This window comes from Lates calcarifer, linkage group LG13, assembly GCF_001640805.2.
Source record: "Lates calcarifer isolate ASB-BC8 linkage group LG13, TLL_Latcal_v3, whole genome shotgun sequence".
In the NCBI taxonomy this organism is placed as follows: Eukaryota; Metazoa; Chordata; class Actinopteri; family Centropomidae; genus Lates; species Lates calcarifer.
The window spans coordinates 4,898,438-4,919,131 of NC_066845.1; the positions used below are offsets into that span (position 1 = coordinate 4,898,438).

The 20,694-nt window shown below is 39.6% G+C and overlaps 1 protein-coding gene across 1 annotated transcript in view; it reads left to right on the forward strand.

Moving 5' to 3' along the window:
- The window catches only part of rasgrf2b (Ras protein-specific guanine nucleotide-releasing factor 2b), a 41,119-nt gene extending 22,891 nt beyond the window's left edge, over window positions 1–18,228 (forward strand). Inside the window, 19 exon segments of the mRNA XM_051075274.1 lie at window positions 210–370; window positions 506–572; window positions 1,083–1,219; window positions 1,689–1,771; window positions 2,112–2,360; window positions 6,091–6,262; window positions 6,264–6,579; window positions 8,866–8,991; window positions 10,047–10,136; window positions 11,062–11,168; window positions 12,032–12,144; window positions 12,288–12,348; window positions 13,069–13,172; window positions 14,045–14,129; window positions 14,239–14,436; window positions 14,938–15,017; window positions 15,112–15,229; window positions 15,332–15,400; window positions 15,905–18,228. Coding sequence (XP_050931231.1) covers window positions 210–370; window positions 506–572; window positions 1,083–1,219; window positions 1,689–1,771; window positions 2,112–2,360; window positions 6,091–6,262; window positions 6,264–6,579; window positions 8,866–8,991; window positions 10,047–10,136; window positions 11,062–11,168; window positions 12,032–12,144; window positions 12,288–12,348; window positions 13,069–13,172; window positions 14,045–14,129; window positions 14,239–14,436; window positions 14,938–15,017; window positions 15,112–15,229; window positions 15,332–15,400; window positions 15,905–15,997 — 2,429 coding nt within the window. The 3' untranslated portion in view covers window positions 15,998–18,228.
- Window positions 18,229–20,694: the final 2,466 nt, after the last annotated feature.

Sequence of the window (20,694 nt, forward strand, 5' to 3'; positions counted from 1 at the left end):
CACACACACCATTTCAGTGATCTCCTTCATTTTATTATTGTTGTGCCAGGTGCACACACTAAATGCATGTGTGCAGCAGTGTTTTTTTTGTGTTTTGAATTGCTCCACATGCATGTTTGTGCTACTGCAAATGCTCAGTAAACCAAGCCCTCGGCTTAGTGTCAGCTTAATGAAATGTAATGTAATCCTGTGCCCCTCTTGCTCTTCAGGCTCTCTGATCCAGCTGCCGTCAGTGGAGCGAGGGAAGTTAAGTAAGGTCCGTTTGGGCTCTCTCTCTCTGAAGAAGGAAGGGGAAAGGCAGTGTTTCCTCTTCACCAAACACTTCCTCGTCTGCACACGCAGCTCTGGGGGAAAACTGCACCTTCTCAAGGTGAGAACACCTTCACCTCTGTAGCTCTGTAACTATGTGTGCCCCAGTGAGGAAATTCATTTTGTAAATCAAAAGCAACCTTTGTCCAAAAATGGCAATAAATGACTGTGCATATTTTCTCTTAAACTTATGCAGCAAGGCGGAGTTTTGTCCCTAATTGACTGCACACTTATAGAGGAACCAGATGCCAGTGATGAGGAGTGTAAGTTCACTACATCCATTGTATGAGGCTGTGTGTCTGTGTTTGTTGACACGCAAGGCAGCTTTTATTGGCTCATTTAGGCTCTTCACCACTCATGGAGGTTAATTAGGCTGTCAGACAATAAGTGTCCAGAAATTACTTCCCTTTAAATATCAGATGCCCCTGTAAATGTCAGGTTTTGATCTTTTAACATTACAGATCCATTATTTATTTATTTTTCTGAGGATACATTTTGCAAAATAGGAAGACTGATGAAACACCCACACACACAAAAACACATAAATTTAAGTGCTGAGGCAATCACATGCATATGCACACTTCTACACACACCTTTACACTTAAGCCTCAGGGGTGCATAGAATGGAGATAGTAGGTCTGCTTAATTAACCCTCTGTGTGTGTATGTGTGTGTGCATACGTGTATGTTTGTGTAAGCATAAGCATTAACTTCTTTTTCCATTCTTATCATTAAGTGGCATAAAAACGTCTGTCTTCTCCCTCTATCATACAGCTAAAGTTGGTGGTCAGGTATTTGGTCAGCTGGACTTTAAGCTTGTTGTAGAGCCGTCAGACTCGCCTTCATTTACTGTGGTGTTGCTGGCGCCATCGCGGCAGGAGAAGGCTGCATGGACCAGTGATATTAGCCAGGTAACATGCAGAGTCACACAAACACACACCCAGACAAACACAGAAAAACAAGAACCTCCAAACAGCGAAAGCATGTCTCCGCTGGGCATTGAGAAGGCTTAGTGATAAGTAAACACAGACATGGGTGCAGTTCTCCAGGGGCGAGCTCAGCTCACTGCCTCAGTACTTCACAAACAGTGTAGCACCATACAAGCATGTCAGACTGGATTAATTCTTTTCAGACAAAGAAAATACACTGGCAGTTTTAAATGGCTTCTTTTTCACATCAGACTTCTGAAATTATTTCAAAACTATTTGCATTTGTTTTGAATCTAAAGGGAGCACACAGATAAACAAATTAGTGCCAGAAATATGATTCAAAGTAAATATAGAATATTTTCTTCCATCTACATGTTTTATGATATTGCATACAATCAAATTATTTAGTTGAATTACATAGTTTATTCCTTTTATCTCTCCGTCTCTATAGTGTATAGATAACATCCGCTGCAATGGCTTGATGACCAGTGTATTTGAGGAAAACTCCAAAGTCACTGTGCCTCATATGATCAAGTAAGTAATGTTTCTCTTCATGCCGGTGTTGCAAAACATAACTTGGGTGAAAATGTTACAGTTGTGTTGATGCACAGTAAGTTGTTAGGCTGTATGTTATGTATTATGCTTTTTTAATACTCATTTGTGCTGATGCTGTAATCTGCTCGACAGTATTCTTTGGTATTCACTCTTACTTTAGCCTGCTTTTTGAAATATGGGGGTTTTTGTTTTCATTTCTCTCTTTTACTTGGCCCGTTTTTGCTCAGCTCTTTTCATAACCTTTTCCTAGCTTAGCAGCCCAGCAGTCACCCATGCTTGGTTATGTGTGTGTGTATGTGTGTACGTGTGTATCCATCAGATCCGATGTGCGTCTCCATAAAGATGATGTTGACATTTGCTTCAGCAAGACGCTCAACTCCTGCAAGGTCCCCCAGATCCGCTACGCCAGCGTGGAGCGGCTGCTGGAGAGGCTGACCGACCTGCGTTTCCTCTCCATAGACTTCCTCAACACCTTCCTGCACACATACAGGATCTTCACCACGGCAACGGTGGTTATGGACAAACTGGCCGACATCTACAAGAAGCCCTTTTCCTCCATACCTATCAGGTCATACCGTTCATACACACAAATACATAATCACAAACGCAGAAAAGAGCAGACAGAAATTACATACACACATTCATTACTACCAAGGAGGTAATGGCATCTCACAAATCTTCACAGAATGTACCTTTACTGCTCTGAAACATGCGCACATTTTGTCCATGCCAGTTTTGTGTGTGTCTCTTTATATTTGCGCTTTGATTTTGTGCTCATACAAACACAAATACACACAAGAATGTGTATTGGCGTTATGTGAGTGTTCTGAGAGTGGTTTATTAGCTTCACCCTTTTTTTTCTAAATCTATGAATGATGTAGTCAGATGTGGGTCAGTGTTTTGGACCCGGCAGTCTGCTTCCACCTATGTCCACAAGGTTAAATACATACTGGCTGAAATACATACCAGCCTGTGTGTGTGTGTGTGTGTGTGTGGAGGCCAGCAGAACAGATGCTTCAACAAAGTTTTTGGCACAGTCATAGGAATATATTGTGTGTTAGATGAGGAGTTTCTCTCTCTCTCACTCACTCTCTCTACTTTTCTCATGCTCTCTCTTTCTTATTAGGTCTCTGGCTGCATCAGAATTGTGTGTTTATATTCCTTCCTCTGCTTTACTTAACTTAGCTTTTTTTTTTTTTTTTGCTGGAAAAGCTCTGCCTTTTCCCCTGCCCAAGGGCGAGTTGGTATGCAAAGCCTAACTCACCATGGCCTGTGGCCTTCTTCACTGGAAGAGAACAGGAAGGACTCATCCAGGGTCCAGAGGTGTGCAGGAAGTGTGGCGGGGGCGTACGGGGAAAGTCCCCTTTCTTAAACCTTTACTTAATTAGGATGTGTCTAAATTTTGCCCTTAATGTCTCTCCAGTTGGGCATGAGTGGCTCTAGTCAACCCTCATTTTAAAATGTTTTTCTCTCTCCTTCATTCTCCAGAGACTGAACAATAGCAGGTTTATAAGGAAGATTTAACGTGTTCCCATGTTTTAATAATAGCTTTTTTTTTTTACTTGCACATTTATATTTTGTGGCTCAATTTCTAGTTTCGTGGATGCTATCTTTCATGATTTATCTTTGTGGTGCTAGTTTTAATGTCTCTTAATGGCAGTCTATTGACAAAGATAAGTGCACTGCGGTTTCCACCCTTTTACAGATGATTAGATTGATCCTTCAACCTAGAGCCAAAATGGCTCCCTTTGGTTTGCTCAAGTAGTTGGACGATGTGTCTTCTATTTGATTTTTGACCCTGTCCATTAGAGAGTCTTTGCATGCTACTGTTAGGGACACACACATGCTTACATACATACAGAGATGCAAAGACTCACAGATGTAAACATATCTCTCTGCATCCTTTTTGCGCTGATTTTTTCTCCTGTGTGGTCAGTACATGTCAATATCTGGGAGACTGAACAAATGCTGCTGTTCTCTGACTCACGAGCTGCCTCCCCTCCTCTTCAAACACACCTTTCCTCCTCTGAGATGTTCATTTATCATCCTCCCATCATCTTCCCCTAAACCATCTTCTATCTCCGTCACATCCCCCCAGTTGCATTTTCATGTCTCAATCCAACCATCACACCCATCCATTTAATCATTTTTCTGTGTCATCCATCTCTTCATGTCCCCTCCAACTACAGGGCGCAGTACCACTCATTTGACCGTCTGTCCATCTCATCCATCTGTCCTGACTACAGTCTGAAGATCAAGAAGATAGCCATGGATCAGTCCAAGTAACCAACTCTTCTCTCTCTGTCCTCCCTCTTACTGTCTCTTTCTTACCTTTCCTGCTTGTTCTTCCTTTGCTCTGGTCTTTACTGATGCATGACTTTCCCCTTCAGTTTGACATTTCAGTTGACCTATACTATATCTCTTTATAAGAATGAACAACTAACAGGGCTTGTAATCTCACCATCTTGAAACATTTTATGTTGATGATACGTACACAGGAATGGGAGATGGGAGAATATTTTGTAGTCTTCAATCTGCAGCTGATCTGTAGCATGTTTTCTTACTGAAGCATTGCTTCCTCAAGGCTGTTTTCCCCTTAAGGCTGTTTTCCGACTCTGTATCCATATTGATCCTTTTTATTATTCCTTTTCAGTCTGCTTCTGACATCTTCTGGTGCTTGCTTCTTCTTTTTCCGCCATTTGCATCAAAGTTCTTCAGCATTCCTCCTCTCTGCTTTTCGTGTATTTTTCCTTATTCTATCCTTCTTTCATTTCTCCCCCTCCTCTTTCAATCTGGGATGCAATTTGTTCTTCTATTTCCTGCTAAATAACGGGCGTATGTGGATAAATGATGGCTGTGTTTATCTATGCATGATTACTCCTCCCTTGATGTAGCTCTGAACACTCGACTCTCTGAGCAGTTAATGTCATCATGAAACAGATAACCAAAATGGTAGTAGTAGTAAATAAGGCATTTAAATGTTGCAAATGTAATCTGCAATAAAAGATAGATGAGGCATTTTTTGTTGACTGTAATGCTGCTTTAGGCACACGATCAGGTGCTAAAATCATGGTCAGTAATTTTCAGGTTTAAGGGTGTTTGAGGGTATTCACATCCACATTGGTTGAACTGTTTTTTAATGCATTGTTTTGACACATTTTTAGGACAGTGCAGCAGCACAGTGATTCTAAACATTAGACAAGATAAACAAGCAAATTTTCTCCTAACCTTTAATTTAACTGTTCCTAAGGCCTAGCTGGAGTCAAAAGTCCCATAAAAGCAACTTATGATGTGAAGTGTTGATCTGGTAAATTTTCACATATCCAGTAGACACAGAGCAACATTAGTAATCATCCGGAGTCGTCTTCACCTCTTTTTAGCTCTTTCTTTAGGATCTTTAGTTGTTAAATGTCTTCACCAGCTAGTTGCTAAGTCTCTCTGCCATTTGGTTCTGATCAGGTTGTTTTTTTTTTAATGAAAACAGCATGAATGAATGAACCAGCACAGGTGAAAGTGAGCCAAAACAATAAAGGTCCAGACCATGAAACCAAAACGGTTAGTTGATAGATGCTATAAAGCTCTATGGGGCTAAGGGAACTGCATAGTGTGGTAATAACTCTCTGTAGGTCCTTCACTAAGAGCCACCACTGTCACACTACATGCAGTCATTTCATCCTTCAAATTGATGAAGATAATGATTAGAGTAGCAGTTTTAAGTTTATGCCAACTTGTCTGACAACTCTCTGTCTATTAGAATTTGTGAAGCATGTATACAAAGGTCTAAAATCCTCACTGTTCATCTAATGTGGATATAAACTAAAGTTACTTGCTGTATATAAGCTATAAGTCAGTGCTGTAATCTAAAATATATTGTTTTATTTACAACCCAGTATGCAGGACTACAGAAACAACAAATTCTGTCACTGTTTAAATACACTCTGAACCCTAATCCTTTCATTATCAGTCACTTTGTATAATCACATTAACTAAATGCCCCAAATTTAATATAAAATCCACCTAACTCACCTAGTACTCTATAAATCTTACTTTTTTTCCTGAGACACTGCTCAAGACCCTAAACCAGCCATATATCTCTAATACAAGAAAAATATTTCTAATCCTTTTGCTAATAAACCTTTTATAGTTTGGGGTATAGAGACTAGCAAGGTCTTGTTTTGAGGCTGCTGCTAATCACACGTTTACTTTTCATCCTTTTCTCCATTTCCCTGAACGCTCTCTTTATTGCTTTTTTAATATCCTATTATTTTGCGAACGATATTGTTCTCTCCCTCTTTCAGGTCCTTGGAGCTGTTCTTTGCTACCAATCAGAATAACAGAGGTGGTGAACATATAAACGACAAATCTCCTCGTCTCTGCCGCAAGTTCTCCTCTCCTCCCCCTCTGTCCATCCCATCCCGCACCTCCTCCCCTGTTAGAACACGAAAGCTTTCCCTCCACTCCCCCATCACCAGCCAGGGTTGGAGGCCTTGACCTGACCAGTCCTTTGTCAAACTCCAGCGCCAACACTTCCCAGTCTGCTGCCAGTAGCCCTACATCTGCCCACACCCCACAGACCCCGACGCCTCAGACCCCGACCCCAACCACCTCTTCTCCTCCTCTGCCTCCCTCCTCTACCTCTCCCCCACCCAACAACTCCAAGCCACCACAAGACCAAGTTCCACCCATTCCTTCATCCCCGGACCAGAGTCCCGGCCCAACTGCAGAGGGAGAGGAGGTGCCCAGGATCGACCCTTTCTGTGGAAAATTGCGCCGGAGCATCCGCAGAGGTAAGTTAAAGCATCCATATTAATACAATGCAAAAACGTTTCTACTCAACAGAACGTTAGGGCTGCCTTTCGTTTGAAATGTTTTTCTACTAAACTCTCTTTTTCATTTGTCAGAAAAGTTATGAAATATGTAAACACAAGCAGCCACGCAAGAATTCAAAATTTTTGATACTCAAAGTAGCTACATTTGGATTCAAACCAGAAATGATCTGATCAGAGATTAAGGAGTAACTTAATGGCAGGTTGAAAAGCAATATCTTGCTGTCCTCTCCAGTTTAAAGTTTCACCTTTAACCACACCCAACAGTGATGTCATGTCACGGTCACGGTTTTTTTGGGTTTACCATTTGACCATTTTTTGTCCTCAAACTCAACAGCGATGATGTGTTGCGATTGGCCTTGCTTTGGCAGTTCAATAATCCTGCCAAGTTCAAAAACAGAAAGCCTTTGAGATCAGTGGGGGTCATGACAGTGTGAATGCCTCAAAGAAAATGACATGAAAGCCAGATTTTGACTTTTTAAGGCTATGGTCTTTAACTCTTGTTCAGCTGATGAACAGCCTGTTTAAGTTTAAATGCAGTTTTCAATCAATTGCCTACTCTATTTTTTGTCTCTTGCTCCTGTTTCTTCTTTTTTGCATTTTGAAGTTCTACTTACAACCTGGTTACGATCCACCAGCGCAAAATGCGAATACTTGAGATTTTTTCCCTCCGGTCTTAAGATTTTGTTCAGGAGTGTATATAAACTATATATATGCTGTATGACTGAACATCCACACATAGAGCCATGTTGGTGTACTGAAGTGCTTAGGAAGAGCTGGAGGTCACTCATCAAATGGCACAGTGTGAAGTGTTTCCTGTAAGAGCAGAATAGGCGCCTGGTGGGACATCATTATCTCCTTGCATTTGTGTGCTTGAGTCGGCTACGCTGACTTCCCACCACACATGCTTAGATGTTCTAATAGTAGTGTCAAAGAGCCCTCTCAGATTGGAGAGAGATTGTCGGGGCATCTGAAGCAGCCCAGCAAGAACAAGCTGCAGTTAGACCCTCATTAGCATGTGCACACAGTAACAATACATGTGCTTGCATGTGTGTTTGTGTGTGTATACATGAATGTGTATGAATGTGCACATGTGTGACAGCTGCTAACCGCTCACTAGGAGACAAAGACCCATTATTACCCCTACCATCAAGCCATCTTCACCTTCTCTGCATACAGTCAATTTCTTTAGCTCTTAATCGGTCAGTGTATATATATATCTATATATATAGATATATATATATATCTTTCTTTTTATTTGTTGATCTTACCCTTTCTCTTGGCCTTTCTCTTTCACCGGCAAGTTGCAAGTATGACAATCTGAGCACATGTTAAAGACTCATCAGGCAAAACCTCCCACAGTTTGAGATAGTCAGTGTCTCTGTGTCTTCCAAATTATATCCAGGTGACATTTGTTTTGGCGACACATATATTTATTCCCAAAGCAAAATGCCAGGGTAATAAGAGTATCCACAGCAGGTAACTAGGTACTGTGTGATGTTGACTGTACTTAATTTATTGCTTTCATACAGGGAATGGGCGGGTCATTGAATTGTTTGATGAATGTGAAAATGATGTGAATCATACTATATTACAGGGCTTTCACAGTCAAAATTTCACACCTATGGAATTTTTTGCACCAACGTGTAAGACGCAACCAAATGAAGAAATATCTTTAGGAAAAATTGTGTTCACCCCTACAGACTTGTACATTTGTGTCACGGAAAACTGAAGCTGCTCTGGAGGTTTGTGTTGGCCCAAACTTTATGTTGATTTTTCCTTTAATTTGTCACCCATTCATACTGTATAGTCAGCCACAGACTAATTCAGTTTCAGTTCTACTTATTTTAATATGCCAAGACACATTTGAATTATTGGTTCTTTTCTGTATTTGTGTTGGAGTGCACGTCCAAGGGCTAAATACATGTTTGCATTTAAAGAAATCAAAAAAATTGTGATTGGACATTTTCTGAATGAATCAAATATCAAATACAGGCATGTTATATAAATACAGACACACACACACACACACAAAAATGTGCAGGGAAGAAATCGAAGTCTTGATGTTATCCACTTGGTATACTGAGTGATCCCTGCTTAGCCGTGAACTTAAGTATAATAAGGTTCTCCATTCCAGTACATCAGCAACAGTAATGACCATAACTATGGCCATCATCATCATCGTCACCATCATCATCGTCACCATCATCATCATCATTATTGTGATTCTTGTCTCCTCCTGTGTAGCTGTGCTGGAGTCAGTGTCACTGGAGAAAATCATCCCAGAGTCTCCTCAGAGCAGTGAAGCAGGAGACATGTCTCCATGTCGCTCTCCCTCAACACCTCGACACCTCCGCTACAGACAGCCTGGAGGTAAGACTGTGTGTGTGTGTGTTTGTGTGGGTTATGACTCATAACTAGACCACAATGCCATAGCCAGAGGCCTGTGCAGTGGGCAGCGCTGTGCCCACTGACAGACTACTCTGCAGAGCCACGCAGCTATGGCAAAGAGCCCTGACCCTGGAGGCTGACATCTTTGGTACAGCAGCACAACACAAAAGCCAAACACCAAACCATGGTATAAATGGGCCCTATGTGTTTGTGAGAGTGAGTGTGTATAACCTAAGTGTCTCGGGATAGTTTTCCTTGAGGTGTGCCCAGTTAAATAGACTTCCTGGATGACATTAAAGAGAGTTTATCCTGTACGTAGGACAGCTGCAGAGGCAACAAGCACTTGTGACAGCATAAGTGAGGATGATGATGATGATTATAATGACAATTTCAATGGTGATATTAAAAGTGAAGAGTGTTTTCATCACAGTGAGGATTCCTGTATGTTTGCAGGAAATATTTCCAATGACCAGAAGTATATTTATGGTCTCCAACAATCATGGTTATTGGGAGTTTCATAAGTAATAATAAAGATAATAAATGGTGAAAAGGTGTAAAACATCATCTTAATAAACTTGGCCATTGTCTGCATACAGCTTACTCTCTTTATGGAAATTATCGTTTTGAAAATCTGTTCATAGTCTAAGCTTTGGAATAGTGCTTATTAACACATATTCTGTAATCTACAGAGTGTATTTTTAAAATTCTACCATTTGTTTTTTATAGGTCTTTAACATGAGACAAACTTTTTGGCCATGTTGGCTTTTTTTGGCCAATTGTGGTTGCTATGAAAAAATACTTTAATCCATATAGAAAGCAATTTGACATTTAGGTAATACAAAATTGACATTTATGTAATGAAAAATGTCATAATACACAAAGGTATTTTAATTTGTGTCTAACCAAGTTTCATGATGTCAGAATGAACTGAAAGTTAATTTTTATTCACTTGTGGTCCCTCACCTGAATGACAACAAAGTAATAATGATTACAGTATTGTTGGTCTTGATGATAATTATGTGTTTGTGTGTCTGCAGTCCAGTCGGGGGAGAACTCACGCTGCTCAGTCTCTCCTGCCTCCGCCTTCGCTATCGCCACAGCCGCAGCAGGACATGGTACACCACCAGGTACACACACACTCACACTGGCACACACACTAATCAAACATACTGTAAATCTGAAAGAACAGATGTGTTGTTCAAAGTGAATATGAATTAAGTGCAGTCTGTAATTAAAGATAAATGAATGTGGAAGTGAGTGTTACATTTATATAATATTTTATAGTTGTCTGAGCATTGACATAATAATATAAACCAAGTTTGTCAAGACAAAGTATTACATGTCGTGAGGGGAGTTTAAGGAGCTGAGTTTTTCTGTGCCAGTTATTGGAAGGATATATTGTACTTTATTGTACTTTAGCCTGCTTTATTTATAAGATAGCTCTGGTTTAAGTAGTTTGTGTTTGTGGTTAAATAGTAGATGTAGAAGTACTGATTGTGCCAAATTACAAAAAGTTGAATTGAATCTCAGTCATCCTTAATTATGTCAGTTCAAGAGGATAGTTTGGTTTCTATTTGTCCAGATATGAGGTCCCTGACATTTTTTGTCACTAACACAGTAAAATAGATGATTGAAATGATGGTGATCAAAGCACTGAAAAATTACACTTGAATAATATCTCTTTGCAGCAACGGTGTCCTGCTTTACTCTGGGTAATCCATACATTACGTATTTGTGTAAACAGTTTTCATTGGAATTAATTTTTGTAAAAGAACTAGTTCATATAAAAAAGGTTTATCTGTGGATTATCCAGAACTCAATTTGGGTTAATTGATCCTTTAAAATGTGATGTGATATCTCAATATATTACAACTCTGAAGGGGAACTCTCCATTGTGCATTTCTCCATTGCGACACTGTTACTTTTATTTTAATTCTTTTGATGGATCTTCTCTTGGTAAATATAGTAAAGCTCCAGATCATCACTGAAAGTTTCATATTATCATGTAATAATGGCATATACTTCTGGTTCTCCTTTTCCTCGTTTTTCCAGTGTTCACTAACTCTGAAAGAACTTGTGATAAAGAGTTCATCATCCGCAGAGCTGCAACTAACAGAGTTCTCAACGTGCTGCGCCACTGGGTCTCCAAACACTCACAGGTCTGTCTGCACCCACCATCATCTGTGTGTGTGTGGAGCGGGGGGAGTGTCCCCCGTTTTGCTGGGGTGATCAAGTCTGTGGTCTCATTAAAGCAGGTGTCTGACACATTCTCTCTCCGCTCCATTGCTCTCGCTTGAGCATGTAAACAGCCCCATGCACACAAACACACACAACCGCATATTGTTGCTGCGTCAATTGGACGATCAGCTCAGCCGGCCTCAGTCCACCTACCTCCTCTTCTGCTAAGCAGCCAGTGTTGCCTCTAATGAATTGAATATCAAGGTAATTGCCTGACTCCCTGCATAGAGGTCCTTCCAGTCTAACTGCATCGATCTGTTTTATGTATTTTTCTTCAATAATACAAAACGCTGTCATGACAGGCAAGCTTTAGCCGGCTTATTAGCACACAGGCAAGCACAAACACACACATATACACTCACTCGCATTTGTGTTTTGGAGGCCAAAGAACAAAGAGCTTGTTAAAACTGACCTTTGAACAGGAGTTAAATTGGGGTGGGAAGGAAAGGGGACAAGAGGAGACAAAGAAGGTGTAAAGAGCAGAGGGAATGAAGAGGTTCAGGACAGCTGGAAAACATGAGGGGTTATACAGCAGTGAGTGATGATTGGCCAGATGGAGGAGACCAGAGAAAGTAATTAATGGCAGAGAAAGGAATAAGGAATTCACCCACTTCACTGTGTTATGGTGCAATTACTATTATCAATTAAATTATGTCAAATATCCCAATAAAATAAAATATAAAATAAATCTTAACTAAAAATCTCATCATACATTACTAAGTATGACAAGAAATATCTATATTGCTGTCCAAAGTGAAATGATTCATTCGTGTTTGTGTTTTAGGACTTTGAGATGAATGGGGAGCTGAAGATGTCAGTGATCTGTCTCCTGGAGGAGGTGCTCAGAGATCCAGACCTTCTGCCTCAGGAGAGGAAAGCTACTGCGAACATACTAAGGTACAGTACACACACAAATACTAGCCAAAAATATGTATACACACCAACACGCTGCACATGTGTAAAGCACTAGAATCAAGCACTTGAAAGTTGAATAGTTTCTATCATCAAATTGTCTTGTTTAAATATCATCCGTCTCCCAGTGCCCTTTCTCAAGATGAGCAGGAAGATGCCCAGCTGAGGATAGAGGACATCTTACAGATGGTGAGAAAATTGCAGCACATAAAATTTTCTAATAACTTTTATGTGAGCCAGTGAATACATCTCGTTATGATTTTGTGATGCGCTAGTTATTATTCTGTTGGATCAATTAAGCAGCTAGAATTTACAGCATAAAAAGAGAAATCCACCTCTTGCTGCGTAACATAAACCTCATGTGACTGCAGACGTTGACTGATACCATGTTCAATTTGACTGTGAATATTTATGTGGCTCTCTATGGGATTACTTGGTTTTATGAAAACAAGCCTCCCTAATATATTTACACTTTAATACGCACTTTCCTCAAAAATACTTACTTAATAGTTATTAATCCCTAGAATGAAAACAGTCGGGAGTCACAAGCGCCCCTGGTTAATGGTTTTGGCTTATTAATGATTGGGAATCACAGATACAGATATGCATTCCCTTTGTAAGATATGAAAAGCTTATGTCAGTACACATTGTCCTCTCCTCCAGGCAGAAGGGGTAAATTCACCCTCTCCTGACTGTGACCGTCTGCAGGGGACTGTCAGATGTCATAAAACTTATTCACTGTAGCCAGTCTATTAGATATTTATATCTCCTTGTTATTTGTGTTTGTGTTATGGTGTGACCACTTGTTTGTTTATGACCCTGTCTCTGTATGTGTGTGTGTGTGTGTGTGTGTGTGTGTGTGTGTGTGTGTGGGTGGATGTCCGTGTGTGTCTGTGTGTGTGTGTTTAGGCGGACTGTCCGAAGGCAGAGTGTTTTGAGTCTCTCTCGGCGATGGAGCTGGCTGAACAGATCACTCTGCTGGATCATATTGTCTTCAGGAGCATTCCTTATGAGTTAGTCCTCTCATGATACCCTCACACTGTGCATCTGCATCAGGCCAAACAAAACTGAATCACTTTTATGGATACTGCTCATTATGAGACCAGTTAATCACCATAGTTTCCTTCAGCAGCTTCATAGAAAAGTATGCTTAGAGGGAAAACAACTCCAAATGCTAGGTTTTATTAGAATTTACATTCAGCTATACAATATTGACATCATTGTGTGGTAAACTGCTGCTATGATGGAGGTTTCTCCTGCCAATCAGCTTTGAGAAACATCTGTAACACCTGCACTTACATGTTAGATGGATTGAAAATAATCTTTATATTCAGTGGCATTTACACCAGCTTCCTCTACTGTTGGTCAGGTAAGGTGGGAGGCACATAAAAAGTTATTCTACTCTAATTTATTTCATTTGTGTAACTGTGTTTGTATCTCCTCTACATAAGGACACATATTTATCCATGGCATTGACATATATAGTAAAACAGGTTAAAAGCCTCATTCTATCCCCATTTAATGTAAATTTTACTGTATTGGCCTCTCTCAAAAATTTGTGACCTAAGAAAGATTATCCAGTTCTTCAGTTTGTGATGTTGAAGACCAGTTTAGACCTTTATATTCTGGCCACATGGCAATGTAAGAGTTTAGTCCAATAATAATATTATACACACTTAAACACACTCACCTGTTCAGTTCTTGATTTTTCAACAGTCCTTCACAAGACACACTTGTTAAAGAAATCCTGAAAAGGCATGATAATATCCTTAAGTCACAGGCTTTGGTTAATGTAACTTATATCTTGTGAGATTACTGTGCTATATTTTAGTGAGTGTGATCTCATTTAGACTTATCATGTGTCTCTGTCCTCCCTCTCTAAAAGGGAGTTCCTGGGCCAGGGCTGGATGAAGGTCGATAAGACAGAAAGGACGCCCTACATCATGAAAACTAGCCAACACTTCAATGATGTAAGCTCTCTCTCTGTCTTCAAACACAATTTTGTTCCTGACTCCAGTGTCAGTATCCAGTATGTGTCTTTTTTACATTCTCTCCTCTTTCCCTTCCTTCTTTTTGAAGATGAGTAACCTGGTGGCATCACAGATTATGACCCATACCGATGTGGGCTCGAGGGCCAGCTCCATAGAGAAGTGGGTTGCTGTGGCTGACATCTGCCGCTGCCTCAACAACTACAATGGAGTACTGGAAATCACATCTGCACTCAATCGCAGTGCCATCTACCGTTTGAAGAAGACTTGGGCCAAAGTCAGCAAACAGGTTGTATAATTCTCCATCAATCCTCTGTGTGTGTAAAGGCTATAATCTATATGTACAAAGCATAACACAAGTTGTCAGTAGGTATTTTTTTTAAAAACAAGGTTATATAAAGTTTTCCTGAGCACGGGGGATTAGAAGAAAGTTCTTTTCTGTCAGTATATGTGTACAAATGAATGTCTCCTGGTAAAATGGACACTGTTAGAGAGTTCAGAGAAAAGACAATGCTGAAAGGCATTTACCTGTATCTGCTCCTCACTTAATTCTGACGAACACTAAATCAATTAAAGCCATAGTCATCCAATCACCAGACAGTCTGTCTCCCCACCGAGCCATTCTCCCTCTTCAGGACTGACACAAATTTGATTTTGTCATTCTATTGTTATCATTATCATCTTTTATTAAGAGTAAGTGGATCTTGGGTTAACGCATGTCTTGTTTGTCCTGAGTTGTTCATAATAATCTTTTAAAATATTTTAAATGTGTATTTGTGGTTTTCCCCAGACTAAAGCCCTGATGGACAAACTGCAGAAGACCGTGTCCTCTGAGGGAAGGTTTAAAAATCTGAGGGAAACCCTGAAAAAGTGAGACTTTGCACATATCATTACACATAATCAGAAAATTAAAATGTGGGAAGATTTGTTATATACATTATTCCTCCACACTGTCTGCCTACAGCTGCAACCCTCCATGTGTGCCATACCTGGGAATGTATCTGACAGACCTGGCCTTTATTGAGGAGGGAACACCCAATTTTACTGAGGAAGGTCTTGTTAACTTCTCCAAAATGAGGATGGTAGGCACATGCATGAGGAAAAAATACACACATGGGAATGCAAATCATCTGTACATGTACATTGTACTTTATATATCAACTTATATTCTGACTTTTCTTTAGATATCTCATATCATCAGAGAGATCCGACAGTTCCAGCAGACTCCGTACAGAATAGAGCATCAAGCCAAGGTACTCCAGCAAACACAAGAACATCACAAAAGCAGCAGTGAATATCAACACGTGTACAGTACATTTAAATAATAATATACAATAAATTTTATTTGGATAGCAGTTCAAAAATAACACAGTTACAAAGTTCTTTACAAAACATAAACAGAGGATCAGAAATATTAAAACTGATTACACTAAAGAAATATGTGTTATAAAATACGATTAACTTAGGAGGTAGTTTGTAGAAGTTTATGAGAAGATTTTGAAAATTGAGTTACACAAGGTTTTACAACACAGATCTTTTATGGAAGCGCTGGTCTCGACTGTTGTTGTGAAAGGATTACTGAAAATCCCTTTGATATATTGTAGTCTTTTGGAAATGGCCTGTATGTCTGTGATATGTTTCAGAGAACTGTGGTTTATGTAATTGCTAAAAACGTTAAACATCTCACCTTTTAACCAAAAATACAAAAATAAAGCCGGTTGCTGATCAGAAACCTACAGTATTTTACTTCTGTGCAGGTGACCCAGTACCTTCTGGATAAGACTCTGATCATGGATGAAGACACGCTCTATGATCTCTCACTGAAGATTGAGCCTAGGCTTCCTGCCTGAGTTTGCCAGCTTTTTGTGACCAGTTGGGAACCTGCCAAACCTGGAACCCCAAGGGTAACGCACCCATGTTAATCTCATCAATCAAGAGGAAATCAGGACGTTTTGAGAGTGACACGGAAATGGAAATAAGAGACTGATTTGAGAGATATCTTGAGAGTCAAGAATGAGGACAGTCGAACAAGCTTCAGAGTTTTTACAAGCGACTGAGGGAGCATGAGAAGTGGACAGGCTAAGAATGTCTAAAGAGTTGGGCTGATTGTCTTCAAGGAAAACAAGCTGCATTGCATGAGGGTTTTGAGGAAATGGCATGTGGCTGTGTGTGCTCATTATTCCTCAGTGGAGAGTGTGGTGCACAAGACATCACACTTCCTCAGACAGCCTGAGAGTGCAGGAAAGGCTGAGAGCATGGAGTGAATGAAATACAATGGATATAACAGAGATGTAGCATATACAGATAGTGTGACAGAGAGATGTCTGCGCTCGTGTCTCTGTGCTGTTGTCTGTGTTCTGTTGCCTGTGCATTTCCGTGCCATGTCCTGGAGCAAGAGCCCACACCCACCCCCCCCCAAAAAAATGCTTTCTGTCATGATGGTCACTGCATAAAACTTGCATGATTTCAGCTTGGGATGTGACTGTGTAAATGGCCTTCAACCTGACCCCCGACCCTCACCTTAGCATGCCTCACTCTTACCAGGGTGACTCTCTAAGCCACTATGCATCCTCAGTGGGCTGGGTATGGCAAAATGCCGTTAAGCCTTCAGATATAATGTAGAAAGACACTAAAATGAAACACTTAAGGATAATTTAAAATGGAAAATTTGATATATTTGATGAAGTGGCTGATTTTTCCATTGATAAAACAATTAATTCCATATTTGTCTTTAGTCTGCATTTCCCTAAAGACTTCCTAAAGAGAGCTCTGTTTTTTAAAATGTCCGCATGAATGATACAAAATTAAAAACTTTATCAGTGCCTTCCACAAGTGTAGGTCAGTTTCCCCACAGCTGCCACTTTACGAGCATGAAGTTTTATATAAATCCTGCTAAGACAAAATTTTAAATTTGGACTGTAGTTTCACTCATTCAATGTATTTTTTTCAGAAAATAGGTCATGTAGACTTTACAGTAGCATGTTAGTGTAAACTCAGTGAAGTCATTGCAGCATCTGATCGTCAGCAAATATCTCCCTCTAGTGTTTGAACATTGTTATAACCTCTACTGACCCAAAGCTTTTGCAGTGTATGTGTGCATTTTGATTGATTTTACTTTTTATTTTTTGGCTTCTACAAACTGTCTGATACTGACTTGTGTAGTCAGGTCCCAGTGTGTAACTCTTGGACGTAGGCTGGGACAGTTTTGCACTCTCTGAGATGTAGCTTTGCTTGAGTGACAGTATGATCGTTATTTACCATGCTATTCATTTCATCAGATACTGTATTTATGTTGTATATAGTGAATCCACACATATCATATGATTGATGAAGGAATATTTTGAATTGTTATGCTGTGAATATTATTTTTATTATTTTTATTTTGTTTTGTTTTGTCTCTCTTGCTTTCATGTTGAATTCTAGTTTTGCATCCCAGGCTCTTGTATTGCAAGAAATATGTTTAACTTTATTCTAAAAAGAAAAAGATGTCTATTCAAAGTTTTAAAAAAATGTAGCATTTGAATAATCAGAAATAGTTTTTCCGTATTGCTGATATGATGAACGTGGTTGTCCTGCACGCACACAACAGCTGCATGTTGTGCATGTCTGACTGGATGCTTCCTGTACCTTCTCCTTCTGCTTCTCTATATTAATATTGTCTCTGTAGCTGTCAGGAGGCTCTGTTAAAAGGCATAAAAACAATATTTTGTCCATCAAATCTGGCACGTTTGTCTTTTGGTGTCGAGCAGAGTCCTTTGGCTATGTCATCTGCAAAACAGTCTGTCGTTATGCAGTAGCACTGTTGGAAGTTTATGCAGGCCTCAGTGAAAACAGAGAACTTTCCTCATAAAACAATAACCTTGTTACAGATTGATTAGAGGAAATGTTTTCAGGCTTTGCTTTTGGGAAAACTTGTCCTTTGCTCTGCGCCTGTAATTCTGAGTGTCTGTTTTACACACAGGTTTGGGAAGACTGGATGCCATGTTTATATTGTAATATTATTTTTGTGTATTTGTTTGTTTATTTATTTGTTTCCATTTTTCACTCGTAGGTGCAGGGGAAATAAATTCAACATGCCTTACGTTTTTGCACTGTGCAATAATTTCAACAATATTAACTTTCTTCGACTTCTGCTTTCTCTGGCAGCTGCCCTTAATTTTAATTCCTATGTCAATTTCTCCACATAACAAATGGCTCCAACAATCTCTGGTGCATAAACAAAGGCAGCACCTCTGCTATGATATTGGGGCCAAACTTTGCAAAACCAGCAGGAAAAACAGTGAGTATATGTTTACAAGGGAAGCAGTACTTTGTGTGATCAGAGTACAGTATGATTTAAAAAATTCTTCTTGAACATTTATTACGGACATTCACAGTTTTATCTGTTGCTGAGGTCTAAGACTAGTCTGAAAGTAGAATTCACCTAAATCTGAGAATTAATATGCTCCCCTCTGTCTAGGACTGTCCGGTTATTAACCCACTAATACACACTCAAAGCCAGGGACCAGAGCTAGACTGTAAACGATACATTCTCAAAGTACCAAATCTGATGCTGCTCTTACAATGATGAATAGGAATCCAAAATTTGAGCTTGATGACTAGATACAGTAGCACCTCTGCTATCACAGTTATATTTAAGAGAAAACTAAATCTTGATTTAGTATTGTTATCCAGGTAATGCCTAGAAATGCTTCATAGGTAATGCATTATTTGAACTTTATGAAAGTTGGCTCCCTGATTGTTCTGTTCTGATGGTCAGAGAGCTGAGAAAGACTACAAAGCAACTGAAATAACAGCTTCCATTTCAGCATAGATTAAAGCTATTCTTCAGTTTGCATGGTTGCAGTAGCTGGAGGACATTCCGTCTTAGGGGTAGTGCTTTGAAAGGACAACCACAGTTCATGTATATTTAAATAGGACAATGGTGTAAGACCACTATTATATATTGGAGTTTATCAACCAGAGGAAATATCTGGTTGTTCCCAAGAGGGTGGTCAAACCACACACCAGAGCGAAGAATATAAAGCTTTCATTTTTATCAGCATACTGTACAGGTTACACACAAAGCAAACATACTGTGTGGGCTGCATTGACACAGGGCAGGTAGCACTGTAATAACATAAAACCTTGCCTATGATTGGGTATTTGCACGCTCAGTCTCCACATTATCTCCAGCTGTTTGTTCAGCAATCATCTTGTTCTTTGACAAACTGTCTCACAGTCCCGACTTTGTACAACATAAAAGTCTCCACACGTAATGTCATCTAGTGTGACCTGGCACTGTGACCATCCTGCCACCCTGTGGTCATGAATGAATATGCCTCTTTTTGCATCATTACAGACATGACCTGTATTCATGAGTATTCATGACCTGTATCCATGAACCAATGTGTTACAAGTGAAACAACAATAGGTTTAGTATGTTAAGTATTTTTAAAAAATGCACAAATTTCTCTTCTTTAATATCAGCCTATGACAATGAGGATGTTTGTTTTATTGATCAATGAGATATTTACAGTAACTAGATGTTGCAATTCCATGGGTAATGGATAATAGTATGAATAAAAAGCGTTGAAATTAACAGCGTCAAAATACAGGACACTGAAGGGCTGTTGAAAAGTAAAAGTGCATCAAAAATGTTTTAAATTTGAGAAATTAATGAATATAGAGAAAGGGAGTGATTCATTAAATAGTCCACCCATTGTTGATTTACCAGCAATGATATCAAAATACGAAGAGGAAACACTGTTGAATGCAGTTTCAGTATAGTGAGAGCAACAACTGACATTGCCATCGGTTGTTCCAGAAATAATGGGAAGGCAACCAGAGTGAGACAGACCAGACAGAGGGAGAGAGAGAGAAAAATGGTGGAGTGTGAGTCCAGACAAGCTGGGCAAGTGTTTGCAAGGTTATAAAGTCATCATTCAAAATGTTGTCGAGGAGATGTGCCAAGTTTTTACTGTGGAATCTGGTGTCAGTGTAGATAAACCAACAGGAGGGTGTCAGTTGTAGGTTGTATTTGTCTCCCAGTAGGGATTTTATAGCAGATCAGCCAACACAACTCCTGTTTCTGGAGAACAGATGGATGGCAGTTAGCTGAAGTTTGTCACAACACTGTGAGTGTGATATCTCTGCCCTTTCCAGTCAAAGACAGTAACACGTGGGCTTAGCACGAATAAATAATTCTAGACTTGAAATACTGAGAAAAAATAAGGAGAGTTGATCTAAATTTAGAGGTATAAAGGTAGTACTGTCCAAAAAGCTGAATAAGAATGTTCCTCTATAGTATAAGCATCAGACTACACTCACCATGTTTGTGTAGTATTGTGCCTCCTTGGGAAATCTTTGCATTTCACCTCACCCTCCATGTCATTACTGAAACTGGACTTTACTCTGAGTGATACAAAAGTACAAACAAAACACACCAACACTGGAACATTTTGAGGTGGATATATTCTGAGCAAGGCTAATAGACAGATAAAGTGATCCTGACCAACAATTTGATCAAGCCTATTAGCATGTTTAATATGCAATAAACGAATTATTT